The following is a 19171-nucleotide window of genomic DNA, read 5'->3' as shown; positions in this document are numbered from 1 at the left end:
ATTCAATGGTGAAAATATCTCTTTAACTGCTCCTTTTGTTGCTCTGAACGTCGCTGTCTCATGTCAATGACAGCTTGTGCGTCATCACCTAATGACTCCAAGCTACTGGCTGGGGAGAGCCCCCCCCCCGGGCTCTCATGCTGTTCTCCTTCATCCCATTCCTGATTTTCCTCTCCCCTGTCCGACTGTTCAGTCCCCTCCTCTGCGCTGTCATCCTCCTCCGGGCATGGAGCCAGCAGAGACACAGTTGGTCCCTGAGCAGCCTCAGGCTGAATCACAACAGTACTGAATATAGAATGTTTACCAGGGAGATCTTATGAGGTTTAGTCATTCTGTTCCATTCATCTTTTTTCTATTTTTTGATATAAATGATTGTTAATGTAGCAATTAATTGCACTTTAATTGTCACCTGGATTTGTACAGCCTTGATGCACCTACTCCCCACATAAACATTACTGAAGCCAAAGATGTTAGTATGTATGAGAAACATGTTGTCTCTTACATACACCCCAATACTGAAGGGACATCAAGCAGGAATCTTCTTACTTTGCCTGCAAATGCCCCATTGCCATAGACGTTCTACCAATAGAGCTGCTGGTGTCACAAAACAGCAGTGGATTTGCCAGATCCAAATTTCCTTATCCTTCTTAACAATTTTCTCCCAAACACCCAATGCCATATTGGCAAATCTCCTTCCATTTCACTCAACAGGAGTGGGGTGGGGAAGAAAACCTGTTCTTCTATCTCTTCAGAGGATAGAGAGGATGGTAGGCCTCTCATTTCCCAATCCCTCTGTTGTAATGATTAAGAGCCACATTCCTTTCCTTCGTCACAATTAATGAGAATATAAATATTCTCTGGGGCTCCGAGTATTGTGCATCTGACTATCTCTGCAATTGTATGGTATGTACTAAAGGGTGGGCAATTAATTTTGCCATAGGGCCGCATGAGAAATTGGGATGGTTTTAGAGGGCCGGACTAATATAATTAACTCATACTGGGATAGTATTGGGTAGAACTGAGTTAATTATAATATTATATATTATATATTATACATTATATATATTATATTATATATTATATAGTGATACCTTGTCTTACAAACTTAATTGCTTCCGGGATGAGGTTCTGAAGGTGAAAAGTTTGTAAGACGAAACAATGTTTCCCATAGGAACCAATGGAAAAGCGATTAATGTGTGCAAGCCCAAAATTCACCCCTTTTGCCAGCCGAAGAGCCCGCTTTTGTGCTGCTGGGATTCCCCTGAGGCTCCCCTCCATGGGAAACCCCACCTCCAGACTTCTGTGTTTTTGTGATGCTGTGACTTCGCTGAGGCTCTCCTCGCTGGGAAACCCCAGTGGGTTTGCAGGGGAATCCCAGCTTCGCTGGCAACGGAAGTCTGGAGGTAGAGCATCAGTGAAATTGCAGCATCAGAAAAACATGGAAGTCCTCGAAACCCCACCTTCAGACTTCCGTGTTTTTGTGATGCTGTGACTTCGCTGAGGCTCTCCTCGCTGGGAAACCCCACCTCCGGACTTCCGTTGCCAGCGAAGCACCCATTTTTGCACTGCTGGGATTTCCCTGCAGCATCGCAAAAACGCAGAAGTCTGGAGGTGGTGTTTCCCATGGAGGGGAGGTTCAGGGGAATCCCAGCAGTGCAAAAATGGGCGCGCTGGCAACAGAAGTTCGGAGGCGGGGCATGCCAGTGGAGTTGGCTTGGGTTTGTAAGGTGAAAATAGTTTGTAAGAAGAGGCAAAAAAATCTTAAACCCTGGGTTTGTATCTCGAAAAGTTTGTATGATGAGGCGTTTGTAAGACGAGGTATCACTGTATTATATATTTATATTATATATTATATATATTATATATTATATCTTGAACACCCGGTTCTTTTCTAGAAAAGTTGGACTGACCTCTGTGGGCGGGTCACAGACAGCGGGTGGGCCGCATCCGGCCCTCGGGCCGCATCTGGCCCAAGTCTGTACCAAGAGGACAGTGTAAAACATTTCTGCTCCATGTGTATCAGTAATGGGCTCTAAAAACCTTTGCTACTGGTTTGTGAGCATGCAATGCTTCTGCGCATGCCCAGAAATGTCATGGGCAGGAGGGCAGAGCATCCCGCCACTACTGGTTCACAGAACCAGTAAAGCCCTTTATGGCACCGGAGCAGGGTATCTACAAGACTGCCTTATGCCGCACGAATCCCAGCGACCGGTTAGGTCTCACAGAGTGGGCCTTCTCCGGGTCCCATCAACAAAACAATGCCGTTTGGCAGGCCCCAGGGGAAGAGCCTTCTCTGTGGCGGCCCCGGGCCTCTGGAACCAACTCCCCCCGGAGATTAGAATTGCCCCCACCCTCCTCACCTTTCGTAAGCTCCTTAAAACCCACCTCTGCCGTAAGACATGGGGGAACTTAGATATTCTTTCCCCCTAGGGCTTTACAATTTATGCATGGTATGTTTGTTTGCATGTATGTTTGGTTTCACAAATAAGGGTTTTTTAATTGTTTTAGTATTAGTTTTAGTATTGGATTTACATGATGTTTTATATTATTGCTGTTAGCCGCCCCGAGTCTACGGAGAGGAGCAGCATACAAATCCAATAAATAATAATAATAATAATAATAATAATAATAATAATAATAATAATAATAACCAGGCCCAACCGGGAGCAACCCAGTGCTGGTAAGTATTCTTCCTCTTTGAAAGATACCTAAAAGTCTCTCTCTCTAATGCATTTTCTCTCAGTTTTGTAATGTTTTCATTGGATTATTTCCATATTTAAAAACTGGCCTCAGGGCATGCACGTCTGTCTGGTGATGTCTTCTTCTTGGGTGACGTGTAATATGTTTTCCTCAGGCAGTAATCAACTGCCATAAAAAAGGTGAGCCAACAAGTTGGATTATAGGGTTTTGATGCTGAAGTGCAGGAGGAAAATGTCAAATGAACTATATGTTAGAGGGGATAGATGTATGTATTTCCTGAGGTGAGATATGCCTTGTAGCTACCAGCTTCCACCACTAGCAAGCATTGGAGAGACATTAATTCTTATGTGAACATTGCATCAAAACTTGTGTTTATTAAAACCTTGGTTTGAGCCAGTGGTAGGTTGCTATGAGTTTACCCCAGTTCAGGTGAGCAAAAGTGGAAGAGAGCAAAGAAAAGGGGAAGCGAGCAAATTAAAAAATAAAGAAAGGAAAATAAAAGGGGGGGAGAGAAAGGCGGGAAGGGGCGACGGCTGCGGGAGGCTGAGTGAGCGAAGGGCAAAACGTTGTGAGGCCGGGTGAAGGCGGCCACAGATGACGGGGTGGGGCTTGCTGGTGAGCAGAGCCGAGCTAGGGGCAGAATGGGTTGTACGAGTCCAACGCTTCGGCCATGCCGCCCAATGCTCAGGTCCAGCAATTTCCACCCGGCGGCTCCTTTCAAAAAATCGGGACTTTTAAAAAATGTCCCGGGGCACGGGACAAATTGCTAAAAAGCGTGACTGTCCCGCGGAAAGCGGGATGCCTGGTCACCTTATGTTTGTAACATGCTGGTGGGCCAGAATTAGGACACTGCCACCAACTGCCAAGGGAGACTTGTAGGTTCTCTTCTGGGGGGAACAGAAAACAAAGGTCATTTGGTTTCAGCATAGCAATAGAGATTAGGTGATCCTTGTATATATCAGAAAAGTTTGAAAAGATTGACCACAAAAGAAGTTTAGCAATATGCACTAGTGCAGTCTTTCATATCTTGGGAACAGTGGTTTATTGGTTTATTTAATAGAGTTGGAAGGGACCTTGCAGGTCATCTAGTCCAGTGCTTCCCAACAGTGGCAACTTGAAGATATTTGGACTTCAACTCCCAGAATTCCCCAGCCAGCATTCCCTGGCTGGGGAACTCTGGGAGTTGAAGTCCAAATACCTTCAAGTTGCCAAGGTTGGGAAACACTGATCTAGTCCAATCCCTTGCCCAAACAGGGGCTGGGGTTTGAGGATGGGAGATTACGGGAACCACACCTGGAAGGCACCATGTTGTAGAAGGCTGCACTGTACACTCTAGAACAGGTATAACTTTAAAAAGGAACATACCCTGTGAATGATTCCAGCAGAGTGAATATACTGCAAAAGAAGAAAAAGACCACATTAAGGTTACATGTAGCTTCCTCCGTAATTGATATTAATCAATATTCCCCATGATAGAGCACGTAGTATCTTCGGGTACACAAAGTAGCTTTCTACGTGGATTAATGATCTCAAAACAGCCCTTAGAAAGTGGAAACACCATTTTTACACACACACACAAAAAAATAATCCAATAGAAATATTCTAGAATTCCTGAGAACTTCTTGCCAAGGAGCAAAGGAAACCCTGATGAGGCCTTTTGTTTTTTGTGAAAGTGATTCTGGTGAAATAAAAACTCTTTCCCTGCAGCTTTCTCTTGCCTTGTTTTTGTTAAGTCATGAGCTCTGGCAAGCTTCCATTACTGGTGATCTTTTCATATGCTGAACGACTAGCCACAGAATCCCCAGGAGGTGTGGTCATCATTGGATGGTCATGATAGGAGGTGTGAACCAAGGGGAGGAGACTGATAATGAAACATTCAGTATAGAGATAGTAGCCATCCTGCTGATAGCCCAAGCTGTCTTGGTGGATTTATTATAAAATTATTATGACCCAAAAGGCATCTGCCAAAAAGAAAAGCCCCATCAACAGATATAGCCTGTCAAATCAAGAAAATCATTCGGCATTGGTTAGACTGCACCTTGAATAGTTCTCAGGATCACATTTTAAGAGGTTTTGTTCACAAAACAGCAACCAAGATAATAAGATGGCTTGGATAGAAAAATATAGGCGGAACAGCTGGTGCTGGATGTCTTTAGCTTGAGAAGAAAAGATTGAGGAGATATGATAGTGTAGCTGTCTCAATATTTGAAAAGCTATTATATGAAAGACAGGGCAGAATTATTTAAAGCCATTCCAGAAGACAGGATAAGAAAAAATGGTGTACGTTGCAAAGAAAGTCTTTCACCAATGCACATATTGCTTGATTGGAGGTCTATAATGGAAGCTGGGTGGATTTTGGTCAGGAGGTGCTAAAGTACAGATCCATGTACTAGGCAAGGAGCTAGACTTCATGATCTCTAAGGTTCCTCTGGCTCCTTTCAATCCTATGATTATATGTTCAAAATCTATTAAAAGATGCCGTCACTACAAAGAGGCTAAAGAAACGAGGTGGTTTGGCAAAAGTGGCAGAAATGTATTTCTGTTCTGAATTTTTCTGAAGTTACTTACCTTCAAGCCTTTCAAGACTTGGTAGATCAGATATTGAATCTTTTCCTCACTGAATTGGTGTCCCATTATCTTTTGTAAATCTGTTTGCATGTACGGCATCACCAAGTAACTAAAAAAAGTTAAAAGGAAAGTATCAGAGAAAGATGTAAGCTATAAATGGAGTTATATAGTTCAGCAGAAATAGTAGTTAATTCATGCTAAGACTCTTACCGATTTTATAAAACCCCATTTCTGAAAATAAGAGTGAACGGGCGTATTTTAGAACCAGGAATGGGAACAAAAGTTTTATCTCATTAAACAAAATACTATAGCCAGTAAAGGGCTACAAAATTTTTACTACCACAGTGTGGGAGTGGCTTATTTTGTTGGTGTGGCTTGCTGGCCATGTGACCAGGTAGGAGTAGCTTGACGATCATGTGGCTGGGAGTGTGGCTTAAAGGTCATGTGACTGGCTTAAAGGTGGCTAATTTGACGTCAATGATGTCAAGGGTTTGGGTTGGGGTTAGGGTGCCTGGCCTCTCCTTGCCTCAAAGAGATACAGTTTTCCTATTTATTTACTATTACTGAACATACAAAATATACTATTTAATTCTATGTATATATGCCATACATATTACATACATATTACACACAGGCACACAAAAATATACATTATCTACTATATAAACTGTGTGTGTATGTACACACACATGCACGAACAGCTCTTCTAAAATTATACACATTCAACCTCATTTACTGCGATAGGAAAAACATACCCAGAGCCCAAAAGGGGGAAAAAAGAAAAAAAATTGGAATTTTTCTACCAGTTCTACCTGACTGTATCCATAGGAGCCCATCATTGATTATAGCAAACAATATGATTGTAACTTAATATTTTCACTGCAGTCCATAACAAAATCATCTGAACTTCTCTGAAACCCCCATGTCTATTGTCTTGAATAACTCTATTGTCAATTTAATAGTTTAATTGATGTGAGGCTTGCATTGCTGGCTTTTCATATCCATTTAACTATGCTTTTCAATTTATGGCTCTGTGTTTATCCATACAACATAAGGGACTACCAGATAGAATAGCTATTCACTGGCAGCTAAGACCCAGTTAATTTGCACTGACTTCTTAAGTAGTTACTAATTATATAGAAGTAACACTCATCTTTGAAACTCTTAACTGTGGTGCAAACTATAGCACAAACATTTCCTTATGCTGTTGCTTTTACATCCCCAACCCACACCTATGGCAGCTTAACGTAATCTTAAATTGTTTCAATTTAAAGTGGGGTTCTCCATCTTCTCCCAACACAATTCTTGCTTTGGATACTTCATGCTTCAGTGACGATATGGGTGATGGCAGGATGTGGAGTCTGTCCATCTTCTATCTAGTGGCTATCTAAAATGCTATGGGGTAGGTTAGTCTCTCACTCTAAAATCACAGGGACTGCCCTCCACGGTCATTTCAATTTGGACTGTAGTAATTATCTTTCATTATAATTATGTAGTTGATATGTTGTTTTTCTTTTAAATTTATATGATTTGTTTAATATTCAGTGTTTCTTCAAGGGCTATAAAAAGGACAGGTGCATAACATTACCGGAAAACACATTCTAAGCTAAATATTAAATGTATCTGTACCGATTGTTTATGGAAAAAATGAACTGCTTTGAAATGTTTTTTTAAAAAGGCATCTCTGTAGATTTTAGTCTGCTAGTCGTGGTCCTAAAATTTAGCATTTATTGAAGACATTTATGTAGAAGCTAGATTGTGTCAACACAGTGTAAAATGTTTTGCATTTTAAATCACGCATCAAGCAAGTTTCATGAGACGACCTCTAATGTCTCTTCCAATTATGTTTTATGATTAATTAATGAACATATTATAAATATCTCCCTAATCAATCATCTCAGATTTTATTAAACATTGCCCATCCCATAATACAGATTGTATTCAAAATCCCCGTTGGCTTTTGTGTGACACACACTGTTCTCAGCAGGCAAATTTTTTTGTATAAATATTAAATATTAAAACATTACAAGGATAAAAGGTTATTATGGGATACCAATTCTGGCAGAAAGCATATTCTCCTCCCATGTCATCTATTTTCAAATGTAAATCTCTGTCATCAAAGTTTCATTTGAAAAAATGCACGGCAGGGTGAAAATTGGGAAATTGAGATCCAGTGGGAGCAGTTTTAAAAATATATAAACAGAACAACTGATTAAGGGTAGCAACTGTTGCACTAGATTGGCCCCATAAAGTTTCTAATTTTAAAAAAGACAGAATTTTCAGGATGCTTAATTTTAGGTAAAAACTAATATGTACTTCGCACTAACAGCAACAAAAACAAACTAGGTATTGACAAAATGTCCATCTGTCAATTACAAAAGGTCACACTGCTTGTGTCTATACATATACAATGCTGATACATTACAACAAAGGTTTTTGGGAAGAACCTGATATGTATTAAGGCCAATAGCAGCTAAAGAATTGGCAGTTGTGATTTCATGTTTTTGTCTATATGATAATAATGAACACTTTGTCTGTGCTGTGGTCCTGCCAGTTTTTGCTTGTGGATAACCTAGTCTCCCTTAATTTTCAAATTCAGCAAAAAAACATATGACACACACACACACACACACATATAATATTGTCATTTATCCACAAGCAAAAACTGGCAGGACCACAGCACAGTACAGCATATATATATGTGGCTTGTCTGAAGTCCCTTCAGTTTCTTCATTTTCTAACAACAAACATGATAAAGGCGCACTGAAATATCTGCAATTATAGACTGCTCAAAAAAGTAAAGGAAACACTTAAACAACACAATATAACTCCAAGTAAATCAAACTTCTGTGAAATCAAACTGTCCACTTAGGAAGCAACATTGACTGACAATCAATTTCACATGCTGTCAGCACATTCAGCTTTGTACAGAACAAAGTATTCAATGAGAATATTTCATTCATTCAGATCTAGGATGTGTCATTTGAATGTTCCCTTTATTTTTTTGAGTGTATAATTGCACTCAAAAAAATAAATTGCAGTATCTAGCACTTCAGAAAAGCCACATAACACTATAGAATTGTTGATTGAAAAAAAAGACAAAAAGTCTGGATAATGGAGATGGCAGTAACTGAAGATAGCAGAAGAAAAGAGAAAGAACTGGAGAAAATTACAAAATACAAAGACCTGCAATTAGATGACTGTGGTAAAAGAAAACATAGGGGGTACCAATAGTAGTAGCCACCTTGGATGCAATGCCAAAACAATTGGAGCATCATTTGAACATCAGCATTGTCAAAATTGCTATTGGTCAATTGCAGAAGACAGCTTTACTTGGAACAGCTTACATCCTGTGACATTATCATTAATACCATCAAATGACACCTACCTATTCCAACTAAGGACTTGATTTTAAGGATAAAAATCCAATCCATATAAACATCTGGCTGACTGCACAGCCAACTGTAATACCATTAAACAACATCTGCTTAACCCAAGAGCAATAAGAAGATCACACAGCCTGACTACAAAGAGTGGCATAACAAAGAAGTAACAATGGTGCAAGAAATACCATCTGCTTGCAAGCAAAAACTGGTGACATCACAAAACAGACCAAATAATAGAAATTGAATAAATTGAAGTGTTCTGGAACTTCAGAATTCAACCAGACCAACACCTGCCACACAATACGTTAGACTGAACAATTGGTGATAAGAAGGGCAAAAAAGTTTAAATGATGGATGTAGTTGCACCCACTATTTAGTAGCAACAGCAGAATATAAATAGTGGAGAAAAACTGGACAAAATCACAAAATACAAATATCTGCAAATAGGGAGTAGAATGACTGCAGCAAAAGTCACACCTTGAATACAATCCCAAACATTGGGAGCATCACATGAAGACAATCAGCATTGACGAAATCATCACCACTCAATTGCAAAAGGCAATTTTACTTGGAACTGCTTGCATCCTGTGATGACACCTTTAATGTCACTGAGCAAGAACATCTGTCCATTCCAGGTCCTTGGGAAGGACTCAATAGGTAAATAAAAATGCCAAATCTGGCTGACTATGTGACCAACCATAATAAAACATAAAAGGCAAAGATAAAAATTACAAACACAGTGAAGTGAGAGGTATTACTCTCCCTAGCCAAAGGCCTGGAAAAAGAGCCAGTTCTTCACAATTCTTTTAATCAATAGTAGGATATGAGCTATCTGGATCTTGGAAGGAACATCATTCAGAGGGCAGGAACTTCTACAAAAAAACCCATCCTTCCAGCCAGGGTTCCAATAGATCAGTGTTTCCCAACCTTGGCAACTTGAAGATATTTGGACTTCAACTCCCAGAATTCCCCAGCCAGCGAATGCTGGCTGGGGAATTCTGGGAGTTGAAGTCCAAATATCTTCAAGTTGCCAAGGTTGGGAAACACTGCAATAGATGATACGGTTTAATTGAAGGAATCTGGAGCACGTCAAGATTGCAGGATTGAATTAGCTACACAGATGTTATGGGAAACATGTGGTCTCTTCACTATCCAGGCCCTATGCCACATATACTATCTATCTATCTATCTATCTATCTATCTATCTATCTATCTATCTATCTATCTATCTATCTATCTATCTTTCTATCTTTCTATCTATCTATCTTTCTATCTATCTATCTATCTATCTATCTATCTATCTATCTTTCTATCCATCCGTCCGTCCGTCCGTCCGTCCATCCATCCATTGGTAAACTTGGTGATAGAACCTGTATAAGACTCATGTTTGAAAACAACAGATTTTGAGAGAAAATGATTAAGGGACCAAGCTGTTGTGCCTTCTTTAAAAGCAATTATTTTAGAGTTGATCTACCTATTCTTCAAACCACCTGAAAACAGAATAAAGGAGCAGGGGGTGGAAACAAATCAAGGAGGGAACCAACTTAGAACTAAAGAGAAATTTCCTGACCATTAGAACAATTAATCCGTGGAAGGACTTTCCTGCAGAAATTGTGGACATTCCAACCCTGAACAGATTGAACAGCTATTTGTCTGAAATGGAGCAGAGTGCCCTGTTTGAGCAAGGTGTTGGATTAGAAACCCTCCTAATCTGTACTCTGTTAAAATCTTGCAGTAGAGCTATAGAACATCATTAGGGTAGAAAATGCAAACTTACAAGTCCTGGAATCCATCAAATGAAGTAGCTGAAGTGAAGACATCAAGTAATCCAATGACCTGCAGCAGAGGTAGACTCGGAATGTTAGCTTACACGGATTACAAGAACATCTCTATCTAACAAGATTAAAACATTCTGCTTTCCAACCAGAGACAAAGCCATATTACTTGGCAACTTGAGGCCTTTCCAAGCAATGGGAGATAGGGGAAGTCTTATATTTTATGATGTTCTCATAGGAAGCTCCAATACCAGGGAATAAATCCAGTGTTAGTTGTACAGAATGTATGTTTCAAATTCTGGATGCATCAATATTTTATAAATTAATTAGAACATTCTGTACCACAGCTGACATTTTACTGTAGCTGAGAAAATAGGAATTATAGAAAACTGTCAACATATCTGTTTGCATAGGTTTCATTCTTATTAGAACTCAGCTGGGATTCCCATTCCCAAAAGTCTACTGAATTTAGAAAAGAAAGACATTTCCATTAAAAGAGTGTCATGCAAAATGATGCTGCAGTCTTTTTATCTAGTTCATGTAGAGAATTGGAGATTCCAATACACTAGACCAGTGATGGCGAACCTTTTTGCCCTTGGGTGCCGAAAGAGCGCGGGCGTACGCTATCACACAAGCGCGAGTGCCCACACTCACAATTCAATGCCTGGGGAGGATGAAAACAGCTTCCTCCACCGCCCGGAGGCCCTCTGGAGGCCAGAAACAGCCTGTTTCCCAACTTCTGGTGGGCCCAGTGGGCTCGTGTTTTGTTCTCCCCAGGCTCCAAAGCCTTCCCTGGAGCCGTGGCAGGGTAAAAACGCCCTTCCCCATCCCCCCAGAGGCTCTCTGGAAGTCAAAAACACCCTCCCAGACGCTCTGTGTGAGCCAAAAATCAGCTGGCTGGCACACACATGGACATTGGAGTTGAGCTAGGGCAACAGCTTGGGTGCCAGCAGATATGGCTCCATGTGCCACCTGTGGAACCTGTGCGATAGGGTCACTATCACTGCACTAGACTGATGTCAAAAAGATGCCATGTAATAGGGATATGTCATATCTCTCTTTGCCAGAATCATGTGCATAGGATTTGCTTACATGTAACAAATCAGAGTGTGAGACACAGGAAAGAAGGTGCCAGAGGAAAGAAGGTACAGAGCTTAGTTAATTTTTTTTTAAAAAACCTGTAGCTTAATGAATGCATAGCATGAAAGGACCAGATTTCTACCAAACCACAAATCAGGCTGTAGCATTAAGCCTGAAGTACAGAAATTTGGTACCTGTATCAGACAGTAACTGCAATGTACTGTAAGTCCACTATTGTTAGAAAATTGGGGTGGCGGGATGAAGGGAAATGGGTTAAGAAGTAAGCATCACTATCAGGACATTAGGAACCCATCAGCAGAGAGTGAAGAAGGTTTGTTTTTACACTTTGGGGCTGCTTGGGAGTACAGTGATACCTCGTCTTACAAACCCCTCGTCATACAAACTTTTCTAGATACAAACCCGGGGTTTAAGATTTTTTTGCCTCTTCTTCCAAACTATTTTCACCTTACAAACCCAAGCCGCTGCCACTGGAATGCCCCGCCTCCGGACTTCTGTTGCCAGCGAAGTGCCCGTTTTTGCGCTGTTGGGATTTTCCTGAGGCTCCCCTCGCTGGGGAACCCCACCTCTGGACTTCCATTGCCAGCGAAGCACCCGTTTTTGCGCTGCTGGGATTCCCCTGCAGCATCACAAAAACACAGAAGTCCGGAGGTGGGGTTTCCCATGGAGGGGAGTCTCAGGGAAACCCCAGCAGCACAAAAACGGGCACTTCGGCTAGCAAAAGGGGTGAGTTTTGGGCTTGCACGCATTAATCGCTTTTCCATTGATTCCTATGGGAAACATTGTTTCATATTTCAAACTTTTCACCTTACAAACCTCGTCCTGGAACCAATTAAGTTCGTAAGATGAGGTATCACTGTATTTTATTTATTTATAGCATATTGTAGCTAATTACATTTTGCCAAGTATAATTTATCCAACCAATTATGTGGCTCTTAAATATTTCAGCAAAAACTGAAATATGATTATCAGTAGGCAGACCAGGGCATTCAGTCTGTGTTAAAGTCATGACAAGTTATCCTTGTTATTGAAAATGAATATTATAAACTTATCCCCCTTTTCATCCAGTGGACAGAATGTTAATTGCATCTAATTTTAGCCTCAGGTATACTACAATTTGCAAAATTCCAAAGCATCCAGCCTATCTCAAACTCAATCAGGTAGAAAAAGGAAATATTAGAACTTGTCTGGCTGGTTGTCTTCCATCTTTGCGAGTACAGTTAACTGATGGTCCAAACTTAGTATGGCACCGGTTTATAACTTTTGAGTCAATGTAGCAACTTGAATGAATGAGATCTATCTATCAGATGCAGGGATGAAACGGTCATTTCATAGAAGCTGTTACTGCAAGATGTTACTCTTCTAGAGACGCATATTTTGCTATTTATTTGAATTTTTGTCTCAGGGGAGCATAGAAATTACGCCTTTTCTTTCTTTTTCGCTTTTTCTTTCCCTCACTTTTCTCAATTCAGTTGTTATTTGTGTAAAACATAGAGAACTCTTTTGGGTACAAGCAAACATACACAGAGATGTAGCTACTCACATTTTCATGCTGCATGTGCTTTAGCAGTGTGAGTTCCCGATAGGCTCGTTTGGCAAAAATCTCAGATTGGAATGGGCGACAGAGCTTCTTGATAGCTACTTTGTCTCCTGTTTTCTTATCAATTGCAGAACTATGAGAAATCAGAGGAAAAATATTCAGATGGAAATTACATGGAAGCGTTATTCTGAACTGGAACATCCTAACCATATTTATAGGCAACAGAATTTTATGGTCTGGGACGCATAACTAGGGCTGCACTTTCAGCTGTACTGCTGCAGTATATGGATAAAGATTCAATGAATTTCTGCATATATAAATATGGATAAAGACACTGCCATATAAACAAGGCTTTGTTCATAACACATAGTGGTAAATATGTTTGCCACTGCAGTTTTACATGATGAAGAACCAAAGACTGCAGACACTTCCTGATTTATTTAGCCATTCTGTTCTGGAAAACTGCATAATCTAGTTTTTGTGTAGATCTTGAATTCATCTATAAACTCTACTAATTTGCATTGCACATGAAAAATGTACTTTTATGCATTTAAGATATGGCTTATAGAAACATTTGTATAAATTTGAGTTACATAAAGTGGATCATGTGTTACTTAAGGAGCATGTCTACATAAACACTTTTATTTCTGAATGCATATACTGTATCTATAAAAACTTATTTCTACATATACGTTATAAGCTAAATGTATGAGGCCCTCTACCAGTTCTTATCAACTGATGCCTTCTAGAAATTGTGAAATTACCATAATTCTCTGCCAGCATTAGTGTATTACAATCTGGAGAATATTAGGTTTGGGAACCAAAGCTTTCCTAAATAATGGGACACAAATTCAATACCAAAAATTTTAACTTTCAAAAACTCTTCCATCTCTCAGCGAACTTTGTAATATCACCAATCAAAAAGTTCAAGGGGAGATTATAAGCTGTTGAACTATAATTTCTTAGCACCCAGCATTAATGCAAAAAGGAGGTTGAAACGCTAGAAAAAGTGCAAAGAAGAGCGACAAAGATGATTAGGGGACTGGAGGCTAAAACATATCAACGGTTGCAGGAACTGGGCATGTCTAGTTTAATTAAAAGGAAGACCAGGGGAGACATGATAGCATTCTTCTGGTATCTCAGGGGTTGCCACAAAGAAGAAGGAGTCAACCTATTCTCCAAAGCACCTGAGGGTAGAACAAGAAGCAATGGGTGGAAACTAAACAAGGAAACCTAGAACTAAGGAGAAATTTCCTGACAGTTAGAACAATTAATCAGTGGAACAGCTTCCCTCCAGAAGTTGTGAATGCTCCAACACTGGAAATTTTAAAGAAAATATTGGATATCCATCTGTTTGAAGTAGTGTAGAGTTTCCTGCATAAGCAGGGGGTTGAGTTTAATGTTTGGCAGTGTTATTTGCCATTTGTTCATTTGATTCTGAGTAAGATATATACTGTATATATATATATCTCCAGGAAATTGAACTCAGTTAAAGATACAAAATAAATGATTGTTCTTTTTATTCCCTTGATAGTAAACAGAAAGGAATGGCTATAAACAAACTATTTAAATGCCTTAAATCTGTCTAGGATCCGCCTGTAGCTGCAAAATATTACATTTGACATTAGTCAGAATAAGTCAATACACAATTAACATTTCAAATTAGGCTGTCATGCGAACATTTCTGCAAAAATCATGGATGTAAATTTTAACTTTAGATACATCTCACTCAGAAGCCAGTTTAATATAAATCACCCCACCCCACAAATATATTCTATGTGACAAAAGCACTGACTCACTACATTAGCTCTGGCTGTTACAGCATGTCTGCTGCAGGCATTTCAGCCCAAGAACCTGTGCGTTGTAAAAGTAATTGTACTTTAACTGAAGCACACAGGGTAGTTCAGAAATAATAGTTTAATGTAAACATGACTTGTCTGATAACAGTAGCAGCTGGCACTGTTGGATTCAGTGTTGGGAAGTACAAAAGGAGAGAGGACCTTCCTCCCTCCGTATTATCTTCTTATAGAAGAATAGAATAGAATTGAATTCTTTATTGGCCAAGTGTGATTGGACACACAAGGAATTCGTCTTTGGCGCATATGCTCGCAATGTACATAAAAGAAAATATACATTTGTCAAGAATCATGAGGTACAACACTTAATGATTGTCATAGGGGTCAAATAAGCAATCAAGAAACAATCAATATTTGAGGGTAGGAGTTGAAACAATTTCATCTCAACACTCGTCCCAGCCTGGAGGAGAATTGTGCGAGTTATCCCAACATATTCCCAGCTGGAAAAGTGTTTTGCACACAAACACTTAGCATAATCATGCTGCAAAACTTTGGCAGATTAATATCATTTTTCTCTGGCCATAAATGTTTTGTGAAAACAAGACATCATTCCATGCATTGCTGTCATCATTTTCTATATGTCAAACATATCATTCAAGTCCAACTAACTGTAGTGTGGAACCTGGAAAGTTTAAGCAGATCTCCTTTACTAAGAAAAATGGAAACTATATGTATTTAATTAATTAATTAAATTAAATAGATTTTTTTTTGTATTCACCATTTTATATTGTATCCTGTGAGCCACCCCGAGTCTTCGGAGAGGGGTGGCATACAAATCCAATTAATAATAATAATAATAATAATAATAATAATAATAATAATAATTTGATCACCATGAACTGTTAATGTTCTTATAACAGTTTCATAGTAGAGAATTGGAAGTAATTTAGCTATCTGATCTCTAGGAATCAAAAATGACTTGATGCCACATTACCATTAGTTAAAAATAAAATGATGCTACAAGATGTGCCTTATTAATTTGTCATATCTGAATTGCTTTCCTTCCAACTACAAGCAAACAGCACAGGATGATATTTGTGCTTCACCCTGTTTTAAGATCAAGATACCAACAATTGCAAAATAAGGGGCTTTGCAGAAAAAGGACCATTGGAAACTCAGAAGGTTTCCATATACAGATAACATTCAATATCTGATTAACTGACGCTTAGAGTGACGTTGAAAACTGTGGCCGGAAGTAAACCATATCTCTATTCCAGAAAGCAAATGTATATTCACCAGAGTTAAATAAAGTGATTCCCTGGGATTCCTCCTGAAAATCTAGGATTCCAGGATCCTGGATATCCATCCCCACTTCCCACTTTGCCAAAGCCCTGAGATCCAGAAAGCCACTCACCAGACAGAGCCATAAGCCCCAGATCCTACAGGGATGATAGAAGTATATCGTCTAGGAAGTTCCCAAATTGTCTTGTTTACTTCTTGCCTGAAGAAGCCTTTTCTCCTGGTACAGCTCATCTCCTCTGTGCCTGGAGTAGAACTCTCCAGTACACCAAGCTCCAAAGAAACTCAAGGCCAATCCAGATTTTACCACACCGCAGACAGACAAACAACTTCTCCTAGGAAAGTCAACCGTAGATTTCCTTCTCAACTCTGTTGTGAACAATGAGTGCATACGAGGAGACACGTATAGCCCGCCTCCTTCTGCCCACACAACAGCTCAGGAGGAAGGAGTCAGGTTTCAAATTAGTCACTCCCCTTGCAGGTACTTTCAAAGGACTCACCTTTTCTATGTGAAAGGTGGCCTTTATAGTAAATAGAAATAGCAGCCGTGCCCGCCTAATACAGATTTATTGCTGATACCAATCCTTTTTTGAAGTTGTAATAAACTTGCAGTGTAAATGAGTAAAGATATATTGTAACTTACTTTTATTCCTTGGATGTATATATATTTAAAAATCCTTTATTTTTATTTAACTTATCAAAGTATAAAATACAAATAATGCAACTTAATAAACCTTCATTCATTTGATTAACATTTCATCTGTTGATCTCACTTCCTCCTTCAATAAGAACATCAAAAACAGAGTTCTACTGTATTGCAATGATAGATAATACGTTGGAAATTTAAAGGCAAAGTATAGATTTCTGCAACAAAAATTCTGATACATGAAATGTATAAGTCTATTTGCGATAGTTGATTGAACAGGCAACAGACAATACTTCTAGTTTAAGAGAAATATGTTGTCTTGTAAGAGGTGGACGGGTAAGACCTAATCAGATGACTGGGTATTACTTTCCTACCTGTCATCCATTACTGGTAGTTGTTTTGAGTTGCCAGTCATGCCTTGATCATATAATCACATGCCGATTGCAAGAGCTTGCAATTAGCTGGTTAAATTAATGCAGCCTCTCATTATGAGAGGGTTGGTCATACTGAAAAATGTGTGTCTGCAGTTAATAGGTTCTTGCAGAGAATGACAATCACAGACAATTTTGTCATGCTCGTGGACTGTACCATCCTTGTTCTTAAAGAGGACACTTGGTGCTTTATAAAAGGCACACCTTATACTAACATTAGCATGTGTGTTGGCCAGGGTTTTTTTTAGAAGACTGTCATGAGCGGAAAGGTTTTTTTTATAGTCATGTAATATCTGAATATCTAAGTTGTATCCCAGAGGCCAAATAAAGTACATTTATTATTTATTCTTGGGCTGTATTTTGGATAATTTCTGCTTTGCAACGGAGTGAAAAGGTTTTGCTTTTTTAAAAAAAGTCCGCTTTATATGCAACAAGTGCATTTAAAGCCAATTTTAAATATAAATGAAATGGCTTCTATCAGCAGGTGGCAGCACCTATAAAATCAATATGTTCAAGTGGTGTGAAATGTGGAGAGATACAGAGGCCAGCCCATCTGCTGTTATCTCAGCTACCACCAGAAACAATTACTTATTTTTGGCCAATGACTAAGAAGGTGGCTTCGTTCTGGGAATTTAAAGTTTGATCTAGATCCGGAACCACCAGCAGCAGCAGCAGCACCCGTGACCCGATTGCCTTTGCTTGAATTCAAAAGCTAAAATCACACCTAGTTAATTCTTGCAGTACCAAAGCCAGAAAATTCCAGGGTTGTAAACTTAACAGGGAAAAGCACCTAATAGAAAACAAGAGCATACTTTTTCCACAGTTGCCAGCAAAGCTGTCAAGAAATAGAATTTTTTATTGGCCATGTGTGATCGGACACACAAGGCATTTGTCTTTGGTACAGATCTCCAAATATCACAAGTGGCAGTGCTATGTGCCGCCTCTATGTTGGTTGAGGCAGGCAGGATTCCCTTGAGTACCATTTGTTAGGGGTCAAGGGAAAGGGAGGGTTTTGCCTTCTCTTTCTGCTCAAGATCTCCATGTGGAAATTAGTACACCCCTTAGCTATTGAAGTTTATGCATGGTTTGTTTGGTTTTATGATTGTTTTTATAAGGGTTTTAAAACTGTTTTTAAATATTGGATTTGTATTCATTGTATTGTTTTCCTTGTTGTGAGCCAGTCCGAGTCCTCGGAGAGGGGCGGCATACAAATCTAATAAATAAAAATAATATACAATTGGTGGGTCACTGTGTGACACAGAATGCTGGACTCGATGGGCTTTGGCCTGATTCAGCATGGCTCTTCTTATGTTCTATTGTTGAGTTTTGTGATGAAAAACTGGGTTACAAATACCACTTACCTTCATTACAGTATTTTTTTAAAAGCTTTATAAAATATTCTGACATTTGTTAGAATGGCATGAGCCTTTATTTAAAATAGCGATTTTACTGATGAAAGAAGTCTTAAGGCAGCAGTTTTCTGAGATTCAGAAGCTGGAAGAGATCTTGAACACGCAGGGCAGAACTGGTGATGCCAGAACTTATTTCCAAATTGTCTGGGTTGAGTGCAACGGTTATCTTTCAGGACCTGGATGTTGTCTTCCAGAGATCCAACCTGGGGTTCCTGGCAGCACTTCAGCTTGGATCATTTCTGGCCATGGTGGGCCAAAGGATTGGAGCAGCCTTATAATGCAAGGGTGAAATGAGAGAGGCTGCCTCTAAGGAGGGGCCTGATGCTCCGAAGTTACAGGGGAGGTGGAAAATGGGCTCATCTGTCCCACTGAGTCTAGTTTTGACCTTTGTTGTACCCAATTAAAATATTTTGTTTCGTGAGATTTTAAGTTTTCAATTGTTTGGCTTGGTTTATAGATTGGAATTGAATCAATGAGCATGGTGGTTATTTTTGTATTTGGCCAAGTATAAACATTGTTT

General features: G+C 39.5%; 2 protein-coding genes across 2 annotated transcripts in view; one reads left to right on the top strand and one right to left on the bottom strand.

Moving 5' to 3' along the window:
- MAPK13 (mitogen-activated protein kinase 13) overlaps positions 1-16589 on the bottom strand; it is a 33080-nt gene extending 16491 nt beyond the window's left edge. The window contains exons 1-5 of the mRNA XM_070745193.1: positions 16278-16589; positions 13071-13200; positions 10432-10490; positions 5269-5377; positions 4066-4095 (exon numbers count right to left, since the gene is read on the bottom strand). Coding sequence (XP_070601294.1) covers positions 4066-4095; positions 5269-5377; positions 10432-10490; positions 13071-13200; positions 16278-16396 — 447 coding nt within the window. The 5' untranslated portion in view covers positions 16397-16589. The remainder of the gene's footprint in view (positions 1-4065; positions 4096-5268; positions 5378-10431; positions 10491-13070; positions 13201-16277) is intronic.
- FKBP5 (FKBP prolyl isomerase 5) overlaps positions 1-19171 on the top strand; it is a 1202894-nt gene that overhangs the window by 877438 nt on the left and 306285 nt on the right. The window lies entirely within an intron of this gene.

The sequence above is a fragment of the Erythrolamprus reginae genome, chromosome 3 (genome assembly GCF_031021105.1).
Source record: "Erythrolamprus reginae isolate rEryReg1 chromosome 3, rEryReg1.hap1, whole genome shotgun sequence".
Lineage (NCBI taxonomy): Eukaryota > Metazoa > Chordata > Lepidosauria > Squamata > Dipsadidae > Erythrolamprus > Erythrolamprus reginae.
This window is presented reverse-complemented; position numbering and strand designations above follow the sequence as displayed.